The sequence below is a fragment of the Syngnathus typhle genome, linkage group LG4 (assembly GCF_033458585.1).
Source record: "Syngnathus typhle isolate RoL2023-S1 ecotype Sweden linkage group LG4, RoL_Styp_1.0, whole genome shotgun sequence".
NCBI lineage: Eukaryota > Metazoa > Chordata > Actinopteri > Syngnathiformes > Syngnathidae > Syngnathus > Syngnathus typhle.
Window position 1 is genome coordinate 18164044 of NC_083741.1, and position 23341 is coordinate 18187384.

The 23341-nt window shown below is 43.1% G+C and overlaps 1 protein-coding gene across 2 annotated transcripts in view; it reads left to right on the forward strand.

Annotated features, from left to right (window-relative positions):
- LOC133152812 (semaphorin-4B-like) overlaps positions 1-23341 on the forward strand; it is a 36422-nt gene that overhangs the window by 8225 nt on the left and 4856 nt on the right. For both annotated transcript variants that reach the window (XM_061276716.1, XM_061276714.1), the window contains exons 2-14: positions 6719-7140; positions 14639-14799; positions 15051-15113; positions 15574-15672; positions 16712-16823; positions 17338-17454; positions 17937-18094; positions 20203-20384; positions 20497-20647; positions 20728-20938; positions 21041-21156; positions 21782-21939; positions 23006-23097. In XM_061276716.1, coding sequence (XP_061132700.1) covers positions 7020-7140; positions 14639-14799; positions 15051-15113; positions 15574-15672; positions 16712-16823; positions 17338-17454; positions 17937-18094; positions 20203-20384; positions 20497-20647; positions 20728-20938; positions 21041-21156; positions 21782-21939; positions 23006-23097 — 1741 coding nt within the window. In that variant the 5' untranslated portion in view covers positions 6719-7019. The remainder of the gene's footprint in view (positions 1-6718; positions 7141-14638; positions 14800-15050; positions 15114-15573; positions 15673-16711; positions 16824-17337; positions 17455-17936; positions 18095-20202; positions 20385-20496; positions 20648-20727; positions 20939-21040; positions 21157-21781; positions 21940-23005; positions 23098-23341) is intronic.

Genomic DNA, 23341 nt, shown 5'->3' on the forward strand with positions numbered 1-23341 from the left:
TTTTGGAACATTTCTTAATATTTTTCTTACATTCAACTCATCAGCTGTTTTTTTGCTCATTTAATGTTAGTCTGAGGAAATGTATTCTTATTTGGAATCGGTGTTTAAAATTATTGCTATTATTGTTGGGTTTTTATTTCCGTGGCGATATATCGGGGGTGGCATTTAAGGGAGGCGCACGTTTGTCACAATTTAGTATCGGTTTGAAGAAGTCTGCGATGGAAATGGATTATGCAACAAGCTCCTCTTTCTCCAGAGACAAATTCCTGCCTCCCTCTCTTTTCTTATTTTTTTTTCCTGCTTCTCTGTTTTGAATCGAGTGCAGGGGAAAAAGATAAAACTCTCACTTGGCGATGAAAAACAGCTGGTCGGGAATGAAAATCCACACTTTTTGCTCTTTCGAATCTCGCTGGCTTACTACGTTTACTATTGTTCAACGCAGCTATAGTATTGTGCGACCGCAGCTGTCATTCAGAATAATACAGGGGAGCAGATGCTTATTAGAAAAGAGAACATTCAACCAAAAAAGAAAAAAAAGCTTATTATTCTCAATTTCACAGTTAAAGACAAATAGCTTCAATGTGACTGGTTATTATCTATGGCCTCCATCAGGGAACTGGTGCCAGGAGGGACCGCCACATGCTGTTTTATGACTTCCTTCATTGGCACCAATTACAAAAGCAAGGACCACTTACCTGATATCTAACAAAGAGCCTCAGCTGGTTTGTTTGAAAGCTGCCAGACAGCAGAATAGCGCAATAGCAGCAATCTCGACTTGATTTCGACGGAGACGAGCTTGATAATCGGGTGGATTAATCGTGTCCCGAGGCGATTCAAGCTAAATGGAGTCCACTATGGGTTTGAAGTTGAGATTCATCCATCTTTGTGAAGTTTGCTCCACTTCTTGCATTAGATCTCATTAGATTGTGCAGATGTACAGACGTCCATGAATGCCCTTTTCAAAACCTTTTGTCCAGCTTGTCAAAAGCGGTAATGAAATGAGTCTTCAGGTTGATGAAACCGCAGGGGATTTAATGGCTTGCTTCCAACACGCACTTGGAAGTCATGAGATTGCTGGTCCGCTGTGGCCAGTCACGTATTTACTTTTGCTTCCTCGTGTGGCCTAATCAGCGCAGTGACCTCACGGAAGGCCTTGTTGTGTAATCGCGTGAGTGTTACTTTGATCGCTTGCACGTCGTCACGCAGGTGGATCATCTACTGTACAAGCTTGTAAACAACAACAGTGTGTATCTTTGGTGAACATATTTTTACCTGAGCAATTCAATTCTTATTTCGCAAGTTCAGGTTGATGAAAATACCTAAAGTTCAATGTTTGAAATGAAAAAAAAGGACACAATTTAATATAATTAACTCTGAAGAGATTAGAATAGCAGAAGTAGTCAAAGTGGACCGCTTGTAATAACACTAAAGGCCTCTAGGGGTGCAATTCATGTGCTTGGCCATTTCCTAACAACTTCTCTCGCGTCACGCTATTTCAAATGAGTCGGCAAGTTAAACGCACAGAGAGGTCTTGGAGCCGGGTAAACAAAGGAGATTAGTTTAATCTACTTTGCTCCCGGTTCTGAGACTAATAGCGGCCATTTTTAAATGCCATAAAGGGATTTGCTGGTAAGTGCGCGGCAGTTTGTGTCAGAGATGCCGTGGTCAAGTGGCGACTACGGGGAATTACGAAACGCAGCCCATTAATTATACTTTACACTTTTACTGAAAATGATCTCCTACGGTTCAAAGTCAACTGCATATTAGTGGGCAACACACTTGACCCCCCCAAACTCTCCTTTAAGCACTCCTCTGGCACTCATTGAAAATGAAGCCTGACTCTTCAACAATACTGAGCTGTGATTGGCCGACGACAGTTCCGGGAAGAATCCGACCTTTTGCCCAAAATCAGCTTTACCGCGACACGAGTGAAGACAAGCGCTATAAAAAAAAAAAAAGATGACTAGACCATCCTTAATGGAAATAGCTGTTTTGTGGTCATTTTCATGAGTTGGAACACGTTAGCAAAATAAAAAATAGTTGTGTTATTTTAGCTGCGGTCTTGTGGAAAGACGCATGTTGTTTCTTGTTTGGCCACCACATGTGCGTGCATACAGCTGCAACAAATATGCGCGGCGGAATTGGTAATGTCATGCTGCGGTGCGCCGTGTACTTAAAATGATATATGTCATTTTCGGTGCCTGTATTTATGGATGCGTTTGTGACATTATTGCCACTGAAGGCCGTTCAGGTACGAACTGAACAATTACTTTGTATTATTTGCAAGTATTTCATTACTGATTATCTTCTGTGTGACTCGTATTAGAGGAATTTGCTTTGAGAGTCTTATCTTGAGCCGCGAGAAGCGGCTCGACTCAAGGCCGTCGCAAATCAATAGAAAGATGATTCGGTGAATAATTAATGATACGTTAGGGGAGCCCCCTCTGGGATGTTTCGCAAAAGATGCTTTTGGTTTCAATTTGCACAGATATTCATATCACCAGTGTCCATTTATAAGTACTGCCTGTAAAGGAGCTTGCTTATATTCCGAAGTTAGCCTCCATCTTGCTGTAACTCGGAATGCGGTGAACGGTAAACAAAATGGACGGTAGAAATGACAAAAGTAAACACAAATGCGAATGTAGGAAATTCTATTGCTGTGTCTTGGCTCTGGATGATTTATGTGATTTTTTTTTTTTTAATCAGGATTTAAAAGCATTTACAGCTTGGCTATCTTGGTTCACAGTTCAACATGCACTTTCATAATGAGCCAACTTCCTCGTTGCTAATTTTTCAAGCCTGCTCCTGTTTGGCTCGTGTTGGAAGTTGCCCGGAGATCGACTATTCCATCGATTAATTAATTGAATACTCGAATAATAATGGTAAAATCGAATAATCGGGTACAATTTTATTTTTGCCTGAAAGTGTATTACAAAATATTTTTCCCTATTTACTGTGTTGATTTGGTATTGTTTGGTGATAAAAATAACAAAAAATAAAACAATAACGCACACGAGGTTAGTATTGTACTCGTCAAACTCCTTGAAACGTCCTCAGTTACTGGTGCGGCGTTTATTTTCTCAAGTAAAAGCAGTAGACTCCAAAGTCTCCACTTTGCTACAGTGCTCTGTTTACTTTTTGCCCTCTTTCTCTTCCTGCAATAAAACTTGTTTCATCGGGGAAGTAAATTCAGGAGTGCCGCGTTGTCCCGCATTTTTATTTTGCTGAAGCATTCAATACCCGCCTGGTTTCAGTAGTTTCCAGAGGAACAGTTCTGAAATTCATAACTATTATTATGTACAATTGTGAAGGTCATGTTGCCCTGTTTTAAAAACCTTACATACCTGCTACTGTTTGAGCTCAAGCTGTGATCACGTCTACTTTATGATGATGATAATAATGATGACGATGAGGATGAGGTAGTCAAGTTTAAGCTTGTCATGATAGAAATTAGTACAACCACCCCTTGATGTCATGTTGCACACTGTAAAAGGTGTGCCGCACGTTTCGTTCCCAATGATGTCATCGCACTCTCCTGCCCTTTTTCATTATTTTCGTCGGACTTTGTTTTTTTGCCAGACGTGCTGAGTCACGCTTTGTTTCGGAAAGTCACCGGCGTCGATGCATTAAGTTGTAGTCGATCGGCGGCCGGCCTGACTGCGACAAGGAGGGGCTGCAGTTTATTTTTAACCCACTAGTGATTTATTTAGGAGTCTGGGAGACGGCTGCAGGAATTCTGTCTCCGTCGTCCCCCACCTGTCTTGTTCCTCCCACCTGTCTCATTCCACACGTATATTATTGAGCATGAGGTTTGGGGTTTGAATCTCACTTCTGGCCTTCCTGTTTGGAGTGTGCATGTCCCAACTGTTGAAATTCCAAAATTCCCAAAACATGCCAGTACAACATGTACATTTGTATAATGAAATATTAAATTGTAACTTAAAACATTCTCTGCAAAATTAATTAATATTTCACGATGGTCGCAGATTATTTTAATTCATTCAATTAAATTTTGGGTTTTTTTTAAGTGCAAATTTTATATACCGTGAACAAAGTTTAGCAAGTCAATAAAAAGCCTGAGTCAATAAAACTTTGCTGCATCACCACTATGGCAACATCTTAATACCTTTGTGAGGCGACGAAGATGCGGCTTTTGTTATGCAATGTGAACAACTGACGGCGGATCCTCGTGTTGACTCGTCTCTTTCCCTAATAGTGCAATTCAATGGAGTTCATGCTGTGACGAGCTCATCCCTTTGCTAATTTACATTTTATCGCCCATTTTGTTATGTTTATAATATGCAAATAAGTGAATAATACACACAGTGTTTTCGCCATCAATTCAATCCAAGATCATAGTTTGGAATTGGAAAGTTAATGTACTGTACGCATTTTAAATCTGTTTTTTCCCCTGCTACATTTTAGCAGACTGCGCTAAGTGTGAGTTATAAAGACAGAGCCAGCATGATGCCTCTGTCTTGTCCGTCACCCACTGAGCTCTTTCTCTTCAACACAATGGCTCCGCTAACTTTGCTGGAATCCCAAACCCCAACCGGTGTGGTTTTCAGGCTTGTACTTGGGAATAACAGAAAGCTCTCAAGTAGTGATAATAGTAGTCCCTCCTATGAGCCGTTTTGAAGTGCCGTGACTCTGAGACCAACTATTTTGGTAGCGGATGCCTAACCAAGCATCACGTCGATTCCCTCGGCCGAAGACTCACCAGAGACAAGATGATTGATTGCATGATTGAGTTACTTGTGGGTTCGACTCTAGTTTTGGCTCGGACCTGTTGTGTGGAGTAGTTTGCATGTTTGGTCTTGCCCTTGCTTCTGAAGGCTTTTTCTTCATTCCCTAAACGTGCTTAGGTTAATTGAGGGCTTGACCTTCGGTGTGTCTATACGTACCCTGTGATTGACTGGTGACCAGTCTAGGGTCTACCCTGCCTCTCGCCCGAATTTCATAGTACCCCAATGAGGATGAATGCGACTGAAATTGGTCCAATGGATGAGCTCCTTAGCATTCACGCTCTTCCAGAAATGTCATGACCCGGGTCCGGTCTATCAGCCAATGAGGTTGTCACGTTCCTTCCTTCAACTCAACAGATGTAGGTGTTAATGTGGAGCCTCCAGGGGAGTTCTCAAGGTTAATGAATCTGTTGCTGTGAGCAATATGGCACCAGATTCCCTCAATTATCCATACAGTGCACGGAGCCTGATGAGACAGATGGGCTACACGGCACTAAACTTGGTAGTTATATCTCGTACCAATAAATTACTTTTTTTTGCGCCCCTTGCAAATGCGGTTAAATGTTTGATAGAAGTGGTCAGTTTAATTTAGCATTCGGGACATTTGAAAATTGAAGTCACTTTGTTGTCAGTTGCATCCCCATTACTAAGGTCTTAATCACGGGCTGTTGCGTTAACCGGATTATCCAAATCCTCACGGTTTAAATTCTTCAATTCTTTGAAAGCATGTGATTTCTCTTTTCCATTCCGTGCAAGCTGGCATGGATGCTTTGTGTGACAAAGCTGTATCAGGCCACCAACTGTACATTCACGCCAGGTAAAAATCATTCTTGGTGGGCCTAAGCTTCTCATTGAGGTAACAAAAGGTCAGGAGAAATGTTTTGACACATTTTCTCTATGGATTACCATTTCATAAAGAGTGCCAAGAATCCTCCCTGAAAGCACTCGCTTCTCATTAAATATTCAAAGACGTCTCACGTTGAGTAATGATATGCTGGGGAACTCCAGTCACGGAGTAGTTTCAGTTAGAATCACACTGTCACTGTGAATAGTTTTGAGTACTCAATACTGTTCCTCTCCAGTCCTGTGGGTGGCAGTAATGAGCGTCATCAGCTTGAAACCATGTTTGTGTGTGCATTAATATAATATTCTATCATGAGAGTTATCTTGTCTGCTTCCACTCAGCGACTCTGTAATGGTGCCTGCCAGCTAAAGTTACGACCACCAGGAAGTCTGCCATCAGCGGTCACCAGACAACCAGGGGCCGGTCGCCCCGCCCCCTCTTACCCCTCTCCAGCCAGCCTGCCCTGCCAATGGATTTATTACCTGCTCTAAAACCCTTTGAATGAGCTCTTGAGGGAACATTCACATTGATTATAAAAAAAAAAAGGCCTCATCCAGAGACGCCATTAGAGTCCTGTTTACTCTCAAAACTGTTGGGGACATAAACATTATGTCTCTTGTATTTCAAGATCAAACTTTTCCAAACAATTGATATTCATCAATTATATCCGACAAAGAAAATGACAGAGTTGTCTTTGGACTTTTCATTCATCATCATGGCAGCCAAAAAATATGAAGTCAAGCTTCCCCACGATTATCTGCGGTTGCTAATGACAGCGTCGTTTTTTGGACTGGGGTACGAAAAAAAATCGTTTGTGGCGCTACCATATGCGTGGAGTGCCAGCCGCTTGCATTTTGATGTCGTTCTTCTGGCGGCGTGCTCAAAGAGTGGCCTTGCTTTTGTTTTTGGCATCACTTTGACAAATACATGTTGCGCTCTCGGGACAGAGAGTTAAGGGGGACGCCCCGTTTCCGTCGGTGGAAAATCCGAGTATCTCTTGCCCTAATATCGTCGGCCAAATTTCTCTTTTTGTTCTCCGAAACGGAATGTGTTGTTGTAACTCCGCTTTAATTCTGCCTGTTCTTGGATGAAACTCAGAGAGCGTATTTTCCCTCTGTTCTCTTCACAGATGACCATTGCTTGGAGCTTAGTGCGGATCACATCCACCAGCAAAAAACAAGCAGGCTTTTAATCCAGAAAGGATTCCTCGCCTTTGTGCAAAGAGTCTGCTCGCCGTGTGCGAGGAGGACCGGCGGGAATACAAGGATCAAGTCAAGGGCACGTTCGCTACCTCGCTGCAACTCTTCCAAAGATGCCGGCGAGGATAGAAAGCTGAGCTCGGGAGTTTGGTGGAGCTTCAAGAATTCCGAGGAAAGTTCAAACAAACACTCTTCCCCCCTTGTGTTTCTTGGTGTGAGGCTAGGATAACCATGTGGACGTTAGCGGCAGGCACACGCTGCCTCGCGTTTGCCGCCATCCTATTGGCCCTCTGCGTCCAATCAGCAATGACGGTGGATGACGACGTCACGCCGCGAATCTCTTTCCCATACGGTAAGTGAAACAAAAAAAAAGACACCTTTAACATCTCACAGCTCAACATTTTTGAAGTTATTACTATTTTTCCATCACATTAGGGTTAGGGTTTTGACAAAAACAAAATAAAATGGGTTTTAATGGATTTTTAACGTTTCTGAATGTTCAGAACTCCTGTTTCCATGTCAGTGTTGTATTAGGCTGTCATTTTAAGACGTTTATTGACCTTCAGGATAACAATAAAACACTCAGGACATTCACACTGGAGCTGCTGCCGGCCACAGCTCACAACCAGACTCTCACGCCTCTATAAAATCCAGCATGCTCAACTTTTTAATGGCCTCTGTACAATACATACAACAATTTCTTTACACCTCATCCTTTGAAATTAGTGTCAGTTGCTTCAAGCCACAATTCATCAACAATCGACAAAAGACCCGAAATAATATCATGTCAGGGTGAGAATGCTCTGATGAGCGAGCGAGAAATCCCAATCAATGCTCGGCCATCTGCAGGACTCAAGCCTTCATTTGCATGAGTGAATTATCGTGATGAGCGAGGCGGACCGGCATAAGTGCTTGCAGGCCGAGGTGCACGCATGCCCAAATAAAATGCGTGCAATCATAATTGTGCCCACACACAGACACACACTGACAGTCATTATGCTTTGTGTTCAGGAATGGCAACATAGTGTACTATACAAATATGTCTGTGCCAAGGATAGACATAATAAAGAGCGTTTGTTCTGTTAGGCAGGTGTCCACTGCATTGTAGTGCTCACTACAGCCACCTACGGGGCCGGGGTGGAATTTTCATTTGAGCAGTTTTTCTTAGGGGCAACCAGGCTTTGCATCTTTTACACATTTTGTGAAGCGCTGCGGAAAATACTATTTTTGTGACTACAGTTATTGCCAAATCACTAAAGCATTATGGTAATTTAGCTCCATAAAATATATTTATATAATAACGTAGAGCGGCCATTAGAAGCGGTCAGTTATCCCTTTGGATTATCTCCTGGTTTGTAACGGTCCAAACTCCTCTTTAGAAAAATGCTTTGGTTTTAAGTCACATGTCAAGCTGCTGTTATTCATTCTCAAGCGCATCCTTTCTCTCACTTAAGCCATTTAACTTCTTTGTCAAAGACCTAAATGGATTACGCTAAGTCACTTTGCAGAAACAATTTAAAAACGCAAATAACTAGCCTGTACCACACCATGTCAAACAACACAATTGTATGCATGGAAAAAAAAAGGGAGGGGGAACTTTCCCTCGCTTAAAGTGAACTTTTTTCCCTGGAAAGATGTCTTTTTTTTTTTTTTTGTCCTTCCTCTATTGACTGCCATTCACCATGCCTCTCTCCTAATGAGCAGGCTAATCTCTCGTGTGCGCCGAGTGGAGGGTTTTTTGTGTGGCGGTTGCGGCGGGAGCGCTCGTCTGTTATTCATTAGGGCTGCACGAAGGTTCATGGGAATAAAGTTGGGCATGCGGCGTGTTTTTCATTATCGCAAACGTCTTTCGAGCCAGCGGACGTTTATTTCTTTCTTTTGCTTGCATCAACAAAGAGTCGCTCTGAGTTTTAAACCGGAGAGGATTGGAGGTCGATGTTTTTCACCACTGTGATGTGAAAAACCTCAGTAATGTTTGCATGTTTTAGCGCCGGATACGATTTCATGTGGACTTTTCACGGCCTTTTCACATTGTCTGTTCCATGCTGCTCCACCAACGGCGTAAACTGAAAAAGAAAAGTTTGTTATCGAAGAAAAGAAATATGCTGTTACTGACTTTGTGGAGTTTTTTTTTTTGCCGGTTAATCTAGGGAACTGAAGCAAGAATTTGATTAAATAGTAAAAATATGACAACATAATGACGGAACAATTGGAATTTTCTCAAATTATGATTTCACGTTTCAGTTACGCCTTGCAGAATTTCTCTCCCCATGATTGGCCATTTTGGCAAAACAATCTTACGTTAAGTGTGATTCGCGTTGGCTTCTCATAACCAGCACATGCTCAAATTTTCGTCGACTAATCTTGAGAGCGATGTCATGCGCCATTTCTCCTCCAACAGTGGACACGACACACACTCTGAAATGTTTTATTTACACGAGCGTGGCACATACTTTCTGTGGCATTTGCCCCTTTCGGTGTACACGGTGTCCTTTACACACACGTGTTTGCTTTCCATTGGCCGTATATTGTGCGCCGGCTCTCATGCATGCTAATCCAACGACCTTGGCAGCACGCAGACAAGCAAAGGCGACCTGCCCGTGATTTTAGGCATCGGGCCCAAATACAAGTGTCCCTTTTAGACAAGCTACGATGCCTTCCTAAAACCTAGAACACGCCTACTGATCCTGAAAGAAATGCAGGCTGTGAAACCACGACTCGTAGGGGGGGGGGGGGGTCGCACTCACGAGGACCTTCGACCGACGCCATCAATAGCGACGTTATTGCGACACCTCATGTGCAGTGCTCTGGCCTCTGCAAAAAAAAAAAAAAAAAAGATAAGACAACTATATATTTCTTAAACAAAATTGCTTTTAGAGCATTTTTCCACACTCACCGATGTCAAATGATCCCTGAGGACACGCCCACTGAGCCTGAAAGAAAGGCCGCCTTTGGACCCCCCCCGCACAAGTGACACTCATTAATGCTTGCATCCGACTCAACAATGGCGACGTGATTGCGGCACGGTTTTGATAGCCTCATCCCCCCTTTTTTTTTTTACACGCTCCAGAGGATGAGGAGAAAAGTTCCGCTGTGACACATTTGGACAGCTTGATTGGCGCAGAATAGCAGGCGGCGCGAAATGACCTTGTAGAGTTTAATTAAGGTGGACAGACAGGAATGCCAGGGTCATGACACTCATTTTTAGGGATCGCCGCGTTCATTTTTTTTTTCGTGTAGGCAGAGATTTTGTAGCAGGATTTATGAAGTCTGGGCAACATTTCGCAACAAGTCATTTTATTTTACGACAATGACAGATACAATGTTTTTATCCACTGCAATGTCGCATTTGTAGTGCAATTAGCATTCAGCATGCATCTGCAATTTTTGTCAAGAACTTACAAATTAGCATGAATCAAAAGTGACAACTCAACCCCTGATTTTGGAATGTAGAAGACATTTAAAGCATCCAATTGGCACAACTTTACTGTTAATTTTTTCCCCTCTAACTAATTGCAGTTTCTTTCTATTTTTTAAAAATGGATTGTGGACAGTAATGCTGCAAATTATAGCAATATACCAGATATCATTTCTCCAGAGACGGTCAGCAGCATAAATCAGGGCTTTTGCGTGATTGGATTGGGAGATTAGGTCATGTTTTGATCTTCTGCTAATGCCATGACATCATCGCTGTTATGTTTTCAATGTCAAGCAGTGAACAAATGCGCAACCATATATAAGGCTGGAATGCTACTCAAAACAAGTATTTGGAGATTTTATAATTCAGTTCCACAAAAAAAAAAATACCTGAGTGAAATTTGCAATCCACACTCTTATCAAGAAAGCCCCCTCCTGGTCCTTATCAGAACTCAGCCCCCGGCTGGGATAATTGGACCAATCAGCAAAGCGATGCTCGCGTGGAATACGGCGACAGGAAGCGAGCGGTGGCGGCGGTGCGGCTCGGTCAGCGTTAAAAGCTTCCAGCTGTTTGAGGAGCGCGTGCACAAAACCATCAGCATGCGACGCTCAGACCGGCCCCGACCGCCCGCTCGTTCTCTGGGCTTACTTTGCGGTGCATGTGCAACCAGAGTGGCAGACTACTGCACAACTCATCATTATAACACACACACACACACGCACGCACACACACACAATTGTGGGTCTGTATGCTGCGTTAGCACTTAGGCCTCAATCACATGGCTGCTTCCAGAGAGTGCACTTAGCGAGCTGCACAAACCCTCTGCAAGAATGTGCAAGTGACTGAGACTGTGAATGTTAAAATATGTACACGGTCAAAAGTATTGGGACAGTTGTCAAGGTAACTGAGTCACTGGCGGAGCTAGGTATTTTTTTCTTTGGGGGGGGGGGATATCTTGGGTCTGCAAAATAATTAAGAACTCTAAATGTTTTCATCATATGGCCAGAGCCTGGCCTGGGACCTGGATATTTTTTTTGGGGGGGGGGCATTGCCCCCGCAGATCCCTTCTAGCTCCGCCAGTGAACTTATAGTATATGCCAATGGGAGCATTCTTTGCTGCCAGTTCAAGTGATTCAATCATCACCTCATTGAGTTGCTGGGCTCTCGTTGCCATGACAACCCCCTTGTATATGCCTCCTATTTCTCATCTGTCAGTCAACAGCGTTCTTAGCACCAATCAGTACAACATTTACTCTGACATTCTTTCACACAACATGGCATCCGGTGGCTTTCCGTGTTTTCAGGCTCCGAGCGCCTCGTCGTCAGACTAGCGAGGACACGTCTCTCTCTCTCTTTTTTTTTTTCAGGAAATTACATCCGACTTGTCGGAATAAGTTGCTTGCAACCCACAAAGGCATACACATTCCACCTCGGGGATACAACCACCAGCATGCCTGCAGAATGACACCTGAGAGTCTTGCTATGCTGTCATCCTCGTGTGTGTTGATTCTGCACAGGTGTTAAGTTCCTCTGTAATCCTCGAGTGCCCGCATTCTATTTACTTGTCACCATGCGACACCTTCTATGTTGCTTAATCAACATGCATGAGGCACTGCCAGCCTGTCGTTGTTGTTATCTGTGAGGTGCAGCCGTCTCTCACTGTGATGTGCACACACACACAACCCGGGTCTTTAAAAGCCCCGCTGAACAAAATAAAAACTGTGCATGAATATCACGTCGAAAAAAAAATCATAATTTGAGTTAATCATTGCTACTATGGTCATGATTATCTTATTCTGTTTTATTAAAAGTAGGCGTAATCATATTTGCAAGGGCAAAAATTTGAACGTATACTAGGTGTACCGAATGGAGTGTCCAAAGCTGGACATGGCTGCCCCGTGCTGCTTTCGTCAATGCGAGGCCATGTTTACAATCGGATCCTCGTAGGAGCGATTAGCGGCCCCACCTTCGGTCCGACTCGGCGCTACAAGACATCTGGAATGCGATATGCAGCTGCGTCTACGTGCATGCGCGCCTCTCCTTTGTATGCAAACTGGCGCCAGAGAATCATTTCTGCTTGCTGAAACAATGCAAAACAAGAGGCCAGAACTAATCCGAAAATGTATTTAATTACGCAAAAATGTACCGTAATTTTCGGACTATAAGTCGCACCGGAGTATAAGTCGCACCAGCCATAAAATGCCCAAAAAAGTGAAAAAAAAAACGTATATATGTATATAAGTTGCTCCTGAGTATAAGTCGCCCCCCCCCCCCCCCACCCAAACTATGAAAAAAAACGCGACTTATAGTCGGAAAATTACGGTACAGATGTTAATTTATGCTTTTCGGATATATTAACATCTGCTTCACTTTATGGGTTGGCGTATTTTTTTTTTTTTTGACTGATAACATCATCGATAATACTTGTATTAAAATGCATTGTCTGGATCATCATGCAAGTTGATAGGCTGTGGCGATCTTATCCCGGGAGCCTTCGGATCAGAATCGAACACTATCAGATGCAAGATGATGTAGTTATGTATGAAGAGTTCTGCATATAGATAGTCAAGCAGAGACAATTTACATATTTTACGAGAACCCCGTTCGGAGAGTGGGTTTCCCGTCGCAAGAGTTGAAATGAGACGGCGTATCTCATTGTCTTGCGGACAGTTTGCACATGGTCGCTATGGAGCAGCTGCTCAGATATACGACTTGCTCCTAGCATCCTTTATTTATTGAAGGGGAGGGGGGGGGGGCGTCTTGAATGAATTGGCTACCGGAATTGAATTTCACCTGATTTATTGCTAACTTCTACGATATGGCCAAAAGTCTTGGGACAGCACACAAAGTTCCTAAAAGCAAGTTTGGATCCGTCTCCTGTGTCCAACCACACATGACCTCTTCAAAAGACAGTGACATGTTATTTTTTTTCTCGGATGACCTCTGAACGTTACCACGGCTACTGTTGTTAACGATGTCCATTCCTCAATACATTCATGAGTGTGCCCTCCTCTACTTTTTATGTTATTGTCCTGCACGGTGATGTACGTCAGGATGTTAATGTGCCAAAAGGGAAGCAGTTTTTTTTTTTTTTTTGTGGATGACTAGAACCCACGGGACCAACAGAGATGGTGATAAACATGATTTCATATTTTGTGCTTTGTTTACTTTAATTGGATTGTAATTTTATTCGTACCAGATTAGTTTTAAATGGTTTTTATCATCTCAAGTCCTCTTACTTTCTAATTAGCATTGTTTCCTTATCTCATTTGGGCAGTGTTAATATTTTATTTATTGCATTTTTCATTTGCGCAGTATTTAATATTTTAATTACTGCATTTTTTTTATTTACATTTTTTAAAATTTAATTTAGTTCCTTAAACGATTAGTGTTTACGTATACTGTCATTTATAGTTTTCTTTTTCCACATGTAATTCAATTGTAATTTATTTAATTGTGATTTCCCTGCCCTCATGGCAGGAAATATGGATATATGCGTCCCAGCCTATGACTCAAATGACAGGCTTTCTCTACATTGACTCCAGATGTTGCAGGATATTCCGCAAAGTGAGAGCTTTTGGTTTGGAAAAGTCCTTGAAATGTGATGTTTCGGACAAGATGAGTCTTGTGCAGCTGGTTCCTCTCGATTTTCTTGCCAAAGTGCTTTGAGTGTCGGTTGAAGTGCAGCAAATATTCGTGTTTACAAGCCGTTTATCTTATTTGGACATGCAGCAATTTGGGCTTTGGTGTCTTGGTCAGTTCTTACTATGTTTACCCGAGGAAGCAATAGATAAACATGTAGCAAAAACAATGGAGGATAGAGCTTTGCAAAGTATGTAAACAACAAAAGTATATGTTCTATTGATTTCTAAAGGCAACTCAAGGTCTTTGTTGGAGAATCAACAAGTTGCTTCTCGCTCGCTGATTGCGACATCATCTCCAAGATGCTGCATGTTTCTGTTGTCCCCTCATAACCTCTTATAATTACTAGTCAACTAATTTTGAACATTCCTAGACTTGTTTTTCCCCAATGGCTTCTTCCAATGATATCACATCCAACGCGATAAAACTAGCTGGCATCAAAAGTTGTATTTGTGAGTATTTTATTTATTTATTTATGCCTGCCAAGTTTGGGGTGGTGAAGTGCATCGGCTCGGAGGAGGATGTGAACAAACTTTGTGTTAATGCCGAGCCTGAATTCCGCATTGCTGGCTGATAAAGGCTGCATTAGCTGCTATTTGTTAGCTTCAAGTGGTTAGGAAAAAAATAAAATTCTGCCGGAGGAGTTTTTGAGCAACTTTGGGATCTAGCAACGAGATGCAGTAACAATGAATTTTGCAAGGTGGCAAACACAGCCCCAAGCCCCCCCCCCTGAAGTTTTTTCCTCTTGCTTCTTTGTAATATTCATAATAATGGCATTGTTGTCACACAGATGCCAAGGAGAGATCGGCCAAGAGGTTCTCCGCCGAGGGCGTCTTCAATTACACGTCGTTGTTGCTCAGCCAGGAGGATGACATGCTGTACGTGGGGGCCCGGGAGGCGCTGTTTGCCCTCAGCCTCTCCGACATCAGCAGGACTAAGCTGCAGAAGAATGTGAGTGTGTCACGCTGCCAGACGTGTGTGCGCGTGCAAAAGTCTTGCCGTGAAAGTACAATTTCACCAATTCATGGAAATAGCAATCTGTCAATAATACTACAAATATATATTGTTGTAACAATAATATTTTGGCAGTTTTATTTTTATAGGTATTTTTATTTTATTCTAATTTTAGCAGATTTTTTCAACATGGTTGTTGCATTTTTTTTTTTTTTAAATAATTTATTCCAACTGTTTTTGCCCTTCAGCTGACTTGGGCTACTCCGCTTGGAAAGAGAGAAGAATGCAGCTTCAAAGGGAAGAACCTCGAGGTGAGACGGGCCAGTACTGCCATCGACAATGTTGAAACAACCGAAAAAGTTTCCAGAGGATTATTTCTATTGTATTGTCACATTCGGGAATTAAAACCTGAATGTACGACACCAACCTGTGCAACTTGAGCCGTAAGCAGTATTGTTTGGAGCTTTGATGCCTTGAGATGTCGAAACAATTCATTTGCCATTCAGCATTTTGGCGTCACCTTCAATTTTTATGTTTTGACACATTTACCAGGTGTGCATGGGGGGATTTCTCCCCCCTTTTTTTTTTTTTTGCTGTATGTGCGCCCTTATTGTAATAGCAGCTGTCGTATCCTCAGGCGACAAGTTCTGCTAATCTACTGCTGTGTAGTCCCAACTCAACTCCGACAGCTTTTCTCCCCATTGAACATTTTAGTTGATCAGGTATTTTTTGGAAAAATAACACTCATGATGTTTTTTTTTTCCCCTTCAGACCGATTGCTTCAATTACATCAAGATTCTGCTGCGTCTCAACAGCACGCACCTGTACGTGTGCGGCACCTACGCCTTCAGCCCCATCTGCGGCTACATTGTAAGTCTTCAAGTATGCGTTTCTCAACCCAACTTGACACTCTTGACCTCTCAGCCCAAAAAAAAAAAAAAAGCAACAAAAACCCAAAGAAGCCCACTACACTCAGCCGGCATCTCAACGAGCAACTCCATTGACATGAAGTCAGAGGAGATTTCACGTGATAACGTATTTTCCAGAAAATCCAAGAGGTTCCACCCTTCAGTATTATCGAGTTCGGGTTTTCAAGCTTTTTTTTTTCTGCCTTCCGTTGCCATCTGAGCGTGACAGTACCCTGCTGAGGCAATTTATCCAGACAAGTCAACAGGGGGCTACTTGGTGTGTGTGTTTTCCAGCGTCAGACGTGTTTATCTAGCAGAGGAGCACGTCAGGAGTGGCTGGTAGACTCGCAGCGGTGTGACACTAACGTCAGCTCTGTAAACTTTAGCCGCTTTTGACGTCAAGAAGCGAAACCATAACACAGAGCTTCTCGGGCTGCGGAAGACGGGGGGGGTGAATACTCTTGATGTTGACACAGTGCAGGACGCTCTGTCACATGCATAGCATGACATGTTTATTTTTGTAGCTCTTCTTTAAACAGGCAGACATGCTTTGGACATCGAACTCGGATTTATGCTGTATTGTGCAGCGGGTACCTTTTTTTTTTTTGCACTCGATTGGCACAGTTGGGATTTGTGTCATGGCAGGCTCTATATACAAATATATATTTTTTTCAGTTTTTTTTGTTTTAGTGGAAACGTGCGCCAATACTGAGTTTACATTCAATCCGGTTAATTCAGTTACAAATGCCTCTGCGCTTTTTTTGATGTGGTTGAAAGAAAACAGATGTTTGATCAGCGCTCGCTTATTAAAGCTCACATGCCAGATCGAAGACTACTCCGCTCACAATCCAAACCATATGCGTGGTAAATGACAACCTGTTTACTCACCGTTCACGCTGCCAGTAAGTCAGCGCTCTCTTGTGTATTTTAGCGCCGGAGGCTGCTGAGGTCATTGTAATTAGAATGACATCATCACACTGTGCCTGTCTGTCTGCCTGCAGAACACGTCCACGTTCACTCTGGCGAAGGACGACGCCGGCGAGGTGGTGATGGAGGACGGGCGCAGCCGCTGCCCTTTTAATCCAGAGTACAAATCCACTGCCATCATTGTTGGTGCGTTCGTTAAATGAAATTTTGCAAGTCAATGTTGGCAAGTTTTGCTCTGAGCAACCAATCAGAGGATAGAGATGTGCTGATGTCATCAAGGGCCAGTGCCAGGACAAATTTGGCATTTTTTATCTATTGTTAATGTTCGATTGGACAGCGCTACTGATCCTGAAGGGCAGATAGATAAACATATAAAAAAAAAAAAAAAAAATTCGAACAGCCACATAAGTCTGTTGGAAATAAATTAATACACTTTTATGCGACATGTATTAGAATTTAGGTTGTAAAAGTTGGTCAGTGCTTGATATTTCGACTCAAAAGGCCAGTTGAGAAGGCTGACGAGTCATCGTTTCCCATCTGTCTTCTCTTCTGCGTGTGATTCAGCTATCAGTAAATAACGAGATTATTTTTAGTATTTAGCTAATCCCACATTCAGATTTAATACAAGTGTATCATTTCTTGCTGATTCTTGCTCATACTGCATTATTCGATAATCCATTTGAACATCTTTTTTTAATAGATGGTGAGTTGTACACTGGCACAGTCAGCAATTTCCAAGGGAACGAGCCTGTCATCTATAAGAGTTTGGGCCAAGGAACAGCGCTAAAGACGGAAAACTCTTTAAAATGGCTGCAAGGTAGAAATTCTTTTCGCCCTCACGTATACATCACTTGATTGTACAACATCTTTTCGTTTTAATAACAGAATGAGTTGCCTCGTTCTCAAGAGGTTCTGGGCTTGTATTACCATTATGTATCTGTCTAAGTGAGCCAGGTAAAGCTTCCACAAGTGCTCATTAGCAGGTCACATGCGGAGAGGACAAGTTTCTCTTTAGATTGCTGGCTGGCTGGCTGGCTGGCTTCTGTCAGTGGGCACACATGCTCTTTGTAAGCGCTCTGCCAAAGGACGCCGCACGCTGTGCGCAATTAAGACCTCTTTTCTGTTTGGATCTGTCGGTAATTCATGCTGATGATACATCTGAGTGCAATTACGGTTCGGTCTACTCTCCCAGGACCGACTTACAGTAGTCATACATTTAGCAACGTAAAAGGCGAGTTGCTGTGAATAAAGAAAAACACAACGATGCCAGTTTTGTTTGTTTTGCTCTATTTTCCGCAGATCCCGTCTTTGTGGGCTCGGCTTATATCGAGGAGAGTCAGCCGCTAGGGAACCCCGTCGGCGATGACGACAAGATTTACTTCTTTTTCAGCGAGGCGGGGAAGGAATTTGACTTCTTTGACAACACCATTGTGTCAAGGATTGCTCGCGTGTGCAAGGTAAGGCGACACCTGGTCGGCTGCGCACACAGACGGGAAAAAAAGAGGTGACAGGGCCTCCAGCTGTCTTTGTCTTTAACGTGGATAGATTTGCCACTCTGAGAGGCGAGACGCTCCCACGTCGGAACATGCATGAAGCGTGATGGAAATAATGCATCACTCTTTTTCTTTTCTTTCTGTCTGACTGTACCAACTTGTTTTCTGCACATTTAGTGTCGCTACGTGGGAATATTCCTCCACTCCTTTTTTTTTTTTACTTTAATCCTCACATACTCACACAATGACGTTGTGGATACGTCATTATGACAATATTTTGGGTTATGCATGTGTGTGTGTGTTGTCAGATAAAGTGGACCATTTTTGAATATCTTTGACACTTTCCCGCCGTGTTTCTACTACTGTTTTGCTCTGCCTCGTTCCGCTCGAGAGTTGCTGTTTTTCTTTTCCGACACGTCCGCCTCCCTTTCTCCCACTCAGGCTTTCCTGTGTTTATTCAGGTGTGCCCCGCTGGATGCGGGGATGAGGAAAAGGTGGCGCTTTACTCACCGAGGCACAGCACTGCTGCTTTTTATCGGCGGTCGGAAAAAATGGCGATCTAGCGCCATGCAGTTATCAGATATTAAAGTGGCCGGACAAGTGCAAGGGAAACAGACAACGTATTCACATTCACAACTTTAGACAATTTAAAGTCTTAAATAAACCTAACGTGCATGTTTTTGGAACGTGATGGGAAGTACTATTTTTTAATAGCTGAGAAACGAACGGAAAGCTTTTCGTTTCATTTTTTACAGCCATTAATCTGTTATTTTTTACCATTCCGTAGAATGGGAAAGTCCATTTCTCTCTTCCCCTAATTCAATAATTCACGATTTATATGCACATTTTGTAGTTGCCATATCATTAGCGAAATGTTAATGCTATTCTGCCTGCCAATGTCATTTCCCTTCATAAAAACGATATTCACTTTATAATTCATGACCTATTCCAATTTATGCATTACATTCTTTCTGTACGTCATGCAATCACCATTGACGTCAATACGCAACTACTGTTGCTGACTGTTGTTAATAGTTTGAGATACGCACGGGAGGGAGGGAAATGAAGTATAATTATAACCTTTAGAGGTGAACTGAATTTGACCTCTTAAACTTTTAAACTCACTTGTCCCACATCTTAGTGTGTCAATTCTGACCTTTCACCCAAAAGGCCAGATATTACTTTCAGTTTTTGTGAGTCATTTTTTATTATTATTATCCTCTGTTTATAATGTGAAGTCTTGATTTTATAGAGGCATATTTTCACAGTCCAACTATCTTTAGGGATGGCCCCCAATGCAGGCATACTTTACAAGAGCGGCGGACAGCTGAGAGAGCAGGAATGCACGCTCCTCATTACGGCAGAAGTGCGGCCTAATTGGCTCCCAGGCCTGCAGCAGTCCCACCAGGCCCTCGCCTCAACACGCAACGAGACCATTGTTCATGTTTAAGAGCTCGCGGCGGGAGGGAACGTGCCACTTCTCACATGTTCTTTCCTGCCATGCTCTCGTAAGGGAGTTTGGGGTTATGGAGGGCTCGACGCGGCTACAACCTGTCGAGAGATTTCTGTGTTTTTGTTTCCTCCTCCGCACGAGCCACCTGGCTGTTGGCTACTTGTTACCACGTGTTTACAAGCTCGCTGATAATTACCCGAGCCCCGACGAGGTCATCTGATGTGTGTTTATGGAAAAGATTCTTCCTGCCTCCGTTCAAATCTCAGGGGAAGGAGTGAGGCCCCATCCTAAAATCTTTTATTAATATCTCGGCTTTGTTTACACTTGTGTCAGCGCTCTCCTTTAAAAGGCAAAGGCAAGCAAGTTGTTAGTCACCTTTGCAGTTTCATTCATTGACAAGGAGTATTTTTTTTTTCTTTTCACGAGAAGGGGACCTCTGCTCACACCCATGTCCAGAAACACAAACTCAACTTCTAGTTTGCATAGGTCATGTTAGAAGAAAAATAAAAAAAAGACTCTGTTTTATGCACTGGGGACAGAAAAGGGCCTTTCCCAAACTCTTCCCATGGAAGAAATGTCCAGCAGTTGCTAACACATACTTGTTGACGCTTGTTTCCAGGGAGACAGAGGTGGTGAGCGTGTACTGCAGAAGAAGTGGACCACCTTCCTGAAGGCCCAGCTCCTGTGTTCTCTGCCCGACGACGGCGTCCCTTTCAACATCATCCAGGACATGTTTGTCCTGAAGCCCATGGGAGACAGCTGGGAGAGCACCGTCTTCTACGGGGTCTTCACATCACAGTGGTGAGAGACGTTTAAAAAAAATTAATAAATAAATAAATAAATAAATAAATAAATACTGCATATATGTTGTGTAATCATCATAACATATTTCAATTTGTAACTTTGTTGACAGGTACAAAGGTGCGTCTGGCAGCTCTGCAGTTTGTGCCTTCACCATGGCCCAGGTGGAACGGGCCTTCAGCGGGCGCTACAGAGAGGTCAACAGGGAGACCCAGCAGTGGTACACCTACAACCACCCGGCACCAGAACCGCGACCCGGAGCGGTGAGTCGCAACCCGAAATGGATACTTTCTATTTGGATGAATGTGTATGTAATGATCCGACACTTATCACCTGCCCGTAGTGTGTCACCAACCACCCCAGGCAAATGGGAATCCAGTCGTCCTTGCACATGCCCGACAAGGTGCTCAACTTTGTCAAGGACCATTTCCTGATGGACAGTGTGATCCGCAGCGTCCCCTTGCTGCTGAAACGCAGCGTGCGCTACACACAAATTGCCGTTCACAAGATTCAGGGCATGGAGAATCCCTACGATGTGCTCTTCATCGGAACAGGTTAGACACGCAACTGTGCCGTGATAGTTCTGCTCAGAACCCAAGATGAATGATCTTCTGGGTTTCAAACCTGGAACTTTTTTTTTTCCTTCTCGCGCCCAGATGACGGAAAACTACACAAGGCCGTCAACGCTAAGAAGAAGATCCACATTATCGAGGAGATGGTTCTGTTTGCTGACCCGCAACCCGTGCAGCACATCGAACTGGACCCTCAGAGGGTAAATACATTTGATCGTGCTTAAGGGATTATAATTCGTTCAAGCCAGAAAGAAGAACAGCACTAGAGCTAAATTTACCAAGATGCCCAGGGACATCGCTCCCCTCTGGGGCCTTCTTGCCGCATTTTCTTAAGAGTTATTTAGCCATCTGGAGCAGAGTTTATGATCCTCGCTAGTGTTTTAGCCGCCGCTCAATTTCATTACCGTCCTTTCTTTATGACATAATGGCCTCTCCCAGAGGCCAAAATGGACCCTTATCGAAAGATTATGTCATTCTAATAAAGCCCGGGCTACTTTCCCACGTATTTTGGCCAATGAAAGACAAACAAGATGATTCAGTAATGTTTGCTTAATACACTACTGGGAAAAACAGCCTTAATATAAACTCTATAGCGTGTGCATCAAAGCTGCTGAAATGAGTTGAGGACAATATTGCGTGTATGCGTGGTCACCCCCAATTTAACGACCCTACTGGCGCCAAGCAGGAGAACATCTGGACAGATTTTTGTGCTCTATTTACTTAAATTGTTTTTAACCATGTAATTGTTTTGGCATGAGGCGGCACAGAGGAATAGCGCTAAACACCGTTGCCTTGCGGTTCTGAAAATCTCATCTTCCTGTGCAGGGTCTTCTGTTTGTTTCGTCCTACTCGGGCCTGGTGGAAGTCCCTGTGGCCAACTGCTCCAACTACCTAAGCTGCGGAGAGTGTGTCCTGTCCAGGGACCCTTACTGCGCCTGGACTGGACGGCTTTGTCGGGACGTCAGGATGGCACCGCCTAACAGGTAGGGTCACATGATCGGAACGGCAAAACAGTTTTGGCATCACTCGCTCGAAATAATACAATCCGTAGAACTTTATATTCATTGGATTAAGTCTGCTGTTAGAATCGTGTATGGGTCAAGCGCAATGGAAAATGACAGGAAGGACATTTTTTGCTAATGTTAGCATTTAATTAGTACATAGTGGAGCATTCCTTAGAAGATGATTCATTGTATTTCTGACGTCTGCAATATTTTTATAACAATTTACGTCCCACTGTGACAGAGTAGACATTAAGGTTGACAACAACCACTTGCAAACATACTAGGATGGAAATTACAAACCTGTACATGTACCGTAATTTTCAGACTATAAGTCGCGTTTTTTTTCATAGTTTGGGGGGGGGGGCGGGCGATTTATACTCAGGAGCGACTTATATACATATATATGGTTTTTTTTCCCACTTTTTTGGGCATTTTATGGCTGGTGCGACTTATACTCCGGTGCGACTTATAGTCCGAAAATTACGGTAAATATTTATCCCACAACTACAATGCCTCCATTGAAGAAGAAAACAAAACACCGGTTGTGACGTCATTGAAAACATTAGAGCTTTTCTTAAAGGCCCACTTAACCCTTAATGATAGGGTGGACAACAATTTTAATCTAAAATGATTTGACCGAAGTCCGCTCGCATCAGTTTCTCTTAGCATCCCTTGTTAAGGCTTCTCCTCGTTGCCTAAGAAAAACATGCAGTGTTAACCATTTGTTGAGGGCCGACCGGACGTTTTCATGACGGCGTTGTGACTTCTGAAGTTCTAAGAGGCACATTTTGGTGGATTGAATTACCATATGTAATGTACAACTTAAGTGGATCCACACTGTGTATCAAAACAAATCAAAAACAGACCATCCGTCACGCTGTGAACTTAGGCAAGATGGCGTTAAGAAGAAAATTGTTCCCTTTTGTCAAACTGAAGCGGCTTTGTGATCACACCATTAATGAAAGACCTGATGGAAGAGCATGTGCAGACAACATGTCACTTAACTGCAGCTGTGGGTGTTTTTGGATGTCATGTTCCGTCTCAGCCACTGGCAGCAAGATGTGGAGGAGGCTGACACTTCGGCCATTTGTAACGGGACGCACTCCGGCCCGAGATCTGCCCGACCAGCAGCTACCCGTGAGTGTTGATTTTTAGTGGCATTTTCAAAATAAATACGACTTGCCCCAAGAAAAATGGACGATGTGGCACGCAAATGAGTTAGAGTTTATTTCATGGTATTTACAACTCAGCACAGAGCACCTTTTGTTTGAAGCCACCCTCGTTTTAGATTTAAATGTATTGGAACTGAGTTTATTAAATTCACTTAAAGTGACCCTTACATCCTGTATCAGTCTGCATGTAAATTTTTCTGCGTGTATGT